This window comes from Salarias fasciatus, chromosome 14 (assembly GCF_902148845.1).
Source record: "Salarias fasciatus chromosome 14, fSalaFa1.1, whole genome shotgun sequence".
Taxonomy (NCBI): Eukaryota; Metazoa; Chordata; class Actinopteri; order Blenniiformes; family Blenniidae; genus Salarias; species Salarias fasciatus.
Window position 1 is genome coordinate 585,422 of NC_043758.1, and position 7,133 is coordinate 592,554.

Below are 7,133 nucleotides of genomic sequence, written 5' to 3' on the forward strand. Positions count from 1 at the left end.
CGGACCCCGCTCTGAACGGCTGCTACGAGTGAAAACGCTGCGGTCCAACACAAAACATGCCAAATGCACACACATACTGCGTCAAACACACACACACACACACACACACACACACACACACACACAGTGTCACACACTGTAGTATGTGATGAAAAATCAAACATATCTGGGAAGAAAACACACTACGATGCTCAATGAACACCTGAGAGGAATGTGGAAACACCAGATTATAGAGCATCTTCCTCCTCTAACCTCAGATTATAGAGCATCTTCCTCCTCTGACACCAGATTATAGAGCATCTTCCTCCTCTAACCTCAGATTATAGAGCATCTTCCTCCTCTGACATCAGATTATAGAGCATCTTCCTCCTCTAACATCAGATTATAGAGCATCTTCCTCCTCTGACATCAGACTATAGAGCATCTTCCTCCTCTGACATCAGATTATAGAGCATCTTCCTCCTCTAGCATCAGATTATAGAGCATCTTCCTCCTCTAGCATCAGATTATAGAGCATCTTCCTCCTCTGACATCAGATTATAGAGCATCTTCCTCCTCTAGCATCAGATTATAGAGCATCTTTCTTCCTTTGAACTCACAAGGTTGTGCCAAAATTTATGTTCAGCCAGCATGTTTGTGCTTGATTACAAACATGCACACAGACACACACACACACACACACACACACACACACACACACACACACACACACACACACTCTCTTCCTCGGTTGGTTGCATGATGGAAACGATGCTGTTTTTCCTGAATCCCTTTAAAGAAGTGGTTGAAGTTTTTTGTGAAGCGGTGAGAGAAGCGTGTTTGTTGTTGGAGGTTTGCTGACAGCAGCTGGAGCTGTGGCGGCACGGGTCGCCGCAGCGCGGTGCAGCGTTTCTCCACCAGGCCTCCGCCTCTGACCTGACGCCGACGCCCTCACGGCCTCATGGTTTCCACGGCGGCGGTTCAAGTGAAAGTGGTGCAGTTGTCATGTTGGGCCACAAGCTGGCGCTGTAGCTGTTCCCGTCATGGCACTGAACGGCGCTGTGCACGGAGTAGCAGGTTTCCATGGAGACGAACTCCAGGCGTTTTCAGAAAGTTGCTCTTCGGGCCGTTCACACACACGGCGTGCTCCCGACGTTCCGCCGTGTCACCAGGGGTCCCAGGAAATCCTTCTCGCCGTCCCTGGAAACGCTAACCACTCACAGACTGTTAGCATGAGTTCGCCCGCTGCGACCTCTGACCTCACACACTCCCCTTAGCTAGTAAAGCTGAGACAGTTAGCTCTGCGTTGACGACCAGAGTAAATAAGCTTCTCTACAAGAAGAAGAGTAGTGAGAGAAATGAAAGAGTGACTGAGCTCCAGCGCTCAGATCTCTCTCTCTCTCTCTCTCTCTCTCTCTCTCTCTCTCTCTCTCTCTCTCCCCCTTTCCCACTGAATCTAGCGGTTAGCGGTTAACAATCAGCATTTGACTCCTTCCAACTGCCAGCACCCCGGGTCTAACTGCCTGCAGGTGAGCTGCAGGGCTGTTTTCCCACGCTGATGGTGTCCCACGTTGATGACATCATCAGTCCCCGTTACCTCGGGACGAATCTCCTCTTTCCCACGGATCCAGAGAAGCTCTCTGATCTCCATCCTGCCAGTGCTGGCGCATCTTGAAGGAAATCTCACGCTGTGTCTAAAAACAACAACTAGCGCGATAACGTAGCCGCGCTAATGTAGACGGGCTACGGCGACATCATCACGTAAATCACGTCGACCTGGGTCGAAATGCCAATTAACCCATTCCCACCGCCACGAGGAGCCGGGTGTCAGCGGGTGTCAGCGGGTTTAGAGGGGTTTTTGGTCAGGGGGGGAAGGGGTGACGGAGGACAGGCAGGTTGTTTTCTGGACATCAGGAACTCCGATGTAGAAGCTCTGAGCACAAACCGACGGTGGAAACAGAAAAATTGCACAAGTCCCCTTGGAGATGTTAAAGTTCACCTCCTGTAATGTGAAGACACTTCCTACTGTTGTTGTTGTTGTTGCTGTTGTTGTTGTTGTCGTTGTAATAATTAACTTTTGAAACTAATTCAGCACTAGAGACCAACATCTGTACTAAACCACTGAACACACATGAAACATGTAGCCCTGTGCTGTCTGTGATTCTTATTATCATTATTATTATTATTATTATTATTATTATTATTATTATTATTGTTATTATTATTATTATTATTATTATTATTATTATTATTATCAGACCTCTTTTTTAATCCTTTGTTTCGATGTCTTCTGTTATCATTTACCAGACAAAAAGGCGGGAAACGTGTGAGGCCACACAAAGAGGATTAAAACTGCCCGGGATTCGCTGAGCAAGGAGCTCTGAGCCCCGCCCCCGCCCCACCCCCTCCCCCGTCACCCCCCTCCTCCCCCTCTCCTCCCCCCTCCTGAGTAGACGGAGTAATCCCCGAGTTCCCCGATCGCCCCGGTGAGAAAGAGAGCGAGAGATGAAGAGAACGGGAGAAATGCAATCCATGAAAAACACCACGACTCCTCACTAAGCAATAATCCAAGCCCTTCTTTTCATCGCCTCCTCTCTGTCCATCCGTCCGTCCACCCACCCCTCTCCACACACACACACACACACACACACACACACACACACACACACACACACACACAACATGTTTCTTTTTTTAAACTTTCTCTGCTCGTCTGTGAGATTTTATATTGTCTATGAGAGAAAAGATAAAGGCTGAAATGTAAAAAAAAAAAAAAAAAGAGCCGCCCCACCCCCCCACCCCGTCTCACCCCTCCCCCTCCCATCCCACCCTCACCCCCACCTCCTTCCCCCTCCATGTCAAACTCTGCTGACTCCTGATTGGTGGATTCAAAGAACAAAAGATTAAAAGGAAAGAAAGAAAAGAACAAAAAAAGACTGTTAGTTTTATATTGACGGCCATGTTGGTTTGTAGCGCCCCCCACCCCCGGCCCGGCCCCGCCCCCTCCGCCCCCCCACCTCCCCAGTAGATATCTGACAGTACAGCAGGACGTGTTACTGCCCCGAGGACTGCCACCCCCACCAACACTGCATCGTCTTCAGCTCTGTGTGTTCAATGTTTCTAGACTGTTATTCTGTGTTCATGATTTAAAAAGAAGAAGAAGAAAAAAAAACCCAGAAGAGCACCATCCAAGATTATTCCAGTCAAAATGTTTTCTTTTCTTCTGTTTTTGCTGTTTGGTTTGGATTCTCTTTTTTCTCTGTTTATTTTTTAAAAATGCGTCTTCTCACTGTTCCTGCAGTCTGACGATATGCTGTCATTAAAAATAATAATAATGATGATAATAATAATGATGATGATGTTTCTGTTGGTCCGAGTTTTCACGTCCGCTAGCAAATTGTCAAGAAAAAAAAATAGTAAATAAAGACTAAAATCTAACAACTAAACTGCAAGTGGCTGTGGGCTCTCTCTGTTTGTGTCTGCTGGGTGGAGTGTGTGTGCAGACGGACGGGGCGGGGGATGGGGGGCGGGGGCGGAACCGGGGCGTGACGCTGCCATACGATTGGGTGCTCATTAATCTGCGTATCGATAATCTCATCCCTTTACGTAATGGGCCAAATAATACCAGATTTCTTTTTTATTAAAGTGGAGCTGTGTGTTATTATCTGGTAGCAGGGAGCTGCTGCTCACTGTGGAGGTGGAGGGGGGGTGGAGGCTGCTGCAGCTGGACCAAACCACTTACTGACCAGAACCAGTCCACCCGCTGGTGACTGAGGGACTCAAACCTTCTGGAGGTTTTCAGACGGTGAAGAAGAGAAGAGACACCGCGTTTAGAGGATGAGCACATGTAGCAGCACCAACCTGTAGTGACAAGTAGCAGTACCAACCTGTAGCTACAAGTAACAGTACCAACCTGTAGCCAGAAGTAGCAGTACCAATCTGTAGCTACAAGTAACAGTACCAACCTGTAGCTACAAGTAACAGTACCAACCTGTAGCCAGAAGTAGCAGTACCAACCTGTAGCTACAAGTAACAGTACCAACCTGTAGCCACAAGTAGCAGTACCAACCTGTAGCTAAAAGTAACAGTACCAACCTGTAGCCACAAGTAGCAGTACCAACCTGTAGCTAAAAGTAACAGTACCAACCTGTAGCTACAAGTAGCAGTACCAACCTGTAGCCACAAGTAGCAGTACCAACCTGTAGCTACAAGTAACAGTAAATGGAAAATGGTCTACACTTACATAGCGCTTTTACACGGCATTGACAGAGCCCAAAGCGCTTTACACTGCATTATCACATTCACCCATTCACACACCAGTGGAGGCGGCTGCCATGCAAGGCCATCCACTGGGGGCAATTTGGGGTACGGTGTCTTGCCTAAGGACACTTCGACACGCAGACAAGGGGAGACAGGAATCGAACTAACAACCTCCTGATTGTGAGACGACTGCTCTCCCCACTGAACTACAGCCGCCCAAGTTACAAGTGTCACCTACCTATAGCTACAAGTAGCTGTGCCAACCAGAAGATACTAGTACAGTACCAACCTGGAGCTACAGGTAGCAGCATCAACCCATAGTAACAGGTACCAGTATGAACCTGTAGCTTCTGATACCGAGTACTGATGCGAAGCAGTATACTACCTCCAACAGCTGCTCCCTCGATGCGACGTCACCTCCATCATCCTCTGAGCCCACACTACGTCACCTCCATCAGTCTGCCAGCTCTCTATTGGTCTGACTTAAGGATCGCTCAGTGTTTCCTTCCGAGAAGCATTTCAAAGATCAATATGGTGTAGTCGAGTTTGTTCAGTAAAATGCTGTGATTCCCAGTGATGAAAGAAATACTGACAAAGCTGAAAAATGGAACAAAAGAAGGCATTCAAGTCAAGTCAAGTCAAGTCAAAGTTTATTTATATAGCACATTTACAAGCGGCATAGCCGTGCCAAAGTGCTTCACACAAGTGAAGAAAATAAAAGCAATCAAAAACGGTGAAAAGATAAGAATACACAAACATTAAAACACCTCTCAAACTCGAACACCAAGGAAAGACCTAGCTGAAGGCCAAGGCAAAGAGGTGGGTCTTCAGCAGCGATTTAAAAATTCCCACAGACTCGGCAACACGGATGTGGGGGGGAAGGGAGTTCCACAGCCTCGGGGCAGTAACAGAAAAGGCTCTGTCCCCCCTGGTTTTTAACCTGGTCCTGGAAATGGTAAGAAGGCGTTGGTCAGCCGACTGTAACGCTCTGGAAGAATTGAGGGGGCGGAGAAGATCGGCCAGGTAGGGAGGGGCAAGGTGGTGAAGTGATTTAAAAACTGTTAAAAGGATTTTGAAATCAATACGGTAGCGGATGGGGAGCCAGTGAAGGGAAGCGAGAACCGGGGTGATATGAGCGTGTTTTTTGGTGGAGGTGAGGAGTCGAGCGGCGGAGTTCTGGACGAGCTGCAGTCGGTGAAGTTGGGTTTTATCAATACCGGTGTAAAGACTATTGCAATAATCCAGGTGAGAGGTGACAAAGGCGTGCATGGCCTGCTCTAACCCCGCCTGGGGAAGGTATGTTTTAATTTTGGCCAAGGTCCTCAGGTTGAAAAAACTTCTGATGACTGCGCTGATCTGCTGCTCGAACTTCAAGGAACTGTCGAAGATCACACCCAGATTCCTCACAACTGGCTTGGACTTCATGGCAAGAGGACCCAGGGTGTTGGAGTGAAATGCTGGGGCGGTTTTGCCAAATAGAATAACATCAGTCTTATCCTCGTTGAGGTTGAGGAAATTGGCTGTCATCCAAGCCTTGATGTCAGACATGCAGTCAAACAGAGGCTGGAGAGCAGCAGGGTCGTCGGCCTTGAAGGGGAGGTACAGCTGAACGTCGTCCGCATAGCAGTGGAAGGAGATATTATATTTATTTATAATATCTCCTAAGGGCAATATGTACAGGATGAACAGAATGGGGCCTAAGATGGAGCCTTGAGGCACACCACAAGAGAGGGGGGCTGCAGAAGAGGTGAAGTCTCCCAGCTGAACAGAGAAGCTCCTGTCAGTCAGGTAGGAACGGAAAAACTCCAGAACTGTACCTCTGATGCCCAGGTGTTCGAGGCGAGACAGTAGGACCCTGTGGTCCACTGAATCGAAGGCGGAGGTGAGATCTAGGAGCACCAGGACCACAGGGCTACCTGAGTCCGCAGCTAGGAGCAGGTCGTTAAGGACTCTCAGGAGGGCAGTCTCTGTGCTGTGGCCACTGTTTAGGCTCTTAAAATATACCAAATTACCTCGTTAAGAATTAATTATGGACGTTATCGCTCAGGACACTTGGATTACAGCGGACGAGCAGTATGAAGGAAAATGGGCACGTTTTGTGGACTTTATGGACCGTTTTTTCTGTCGGGCTCTATCAGTCCCTGTTTGTTGACCACGAAAATCCCCAAACATCTCCAACTGCATTTGAAACATAAAAAAACTGCTCCAGAGTGTTTCTCAGCATGAGGGTGAGTAGAAAATGAGGCCAAATCGTTTTTTGGGTGGAGTATTCCTTTAAGCTGAAACGGTCGAGGGCAGTGCCTCTGACTGTGCCCCCAGTGAGAGAGTGGGCGTGACCAGATGCATTCAAGTGCATCCTGTAAAGTAGGCTGTGAAAATCAGGCTGTCCGGAGGAGGGCTCCTCAGAGCCCCTTTTTAGACCCTCAAACTCCGAACATAAGATGAATTTGTGGCAAACAAACTTAAATACTATGTTTTTGGGCGTCTGTGACCTCTATGACGTGCCTGAAAAATGGCATAATAGGTCCACTTTAAATTTGATAAGCCCCTCCCACTGGGTGGGACAAACTAAAGTAATATATTCAGGAAAGGCATATTTGTGGCGAGTAAACAAACATATTAATTATATAAACAGCAGTGGACTGTGTAAGAGCCAGTTCATGGGGAATTCATATAAAGAATAATTTAGATTTAAAATGTTTAAAAAATTCTTCATTTCATTTTTAAGAAATTCATGATGATTGTGATATGTCAAAGAATGCATAATTTAATTAATATAGAAAAAGAGATTTATTGTGAAATGTGATTTTGGCTTTCATTCCGTTTTTTCTGTCGGGCTCTATCGGTCCCTGTTTGTATTACGTCATTTGATACTGCCTGCATGTACTTCAGAT

The 7,133-nt window shown here is 47.2% G+C and overlaps 1 protein-coding gene across 3 annotated transcripts in view; it reads left to right on the forward strand.

The window, feature by feature from the left end:
- LOC115400468 (cylicin-2) overlaps positions 1-2,913 on the forward strand; it is a 30,005-nt gene extending 27,092 nt beyond the window's left edge. For all 3 annotated transcript variants that reach the window (XM_030108341.1, XM_030108340.1, XM_030108343.1), the window contains exon 4: positions 2,287-2,913. In XM_030108341.1, coding sequence (XP_029964201.1) covers positions 2,287-2,309 — 23 coding nt within the window. In that variant the 3' untranslated portion in view covers positions 2,310-2,913. The remainder of the gene's footprint in view (positions 1-2,286) is intronic.
- Positions 2,914-7,133: the final 4,220 nt, after the last annotated feature.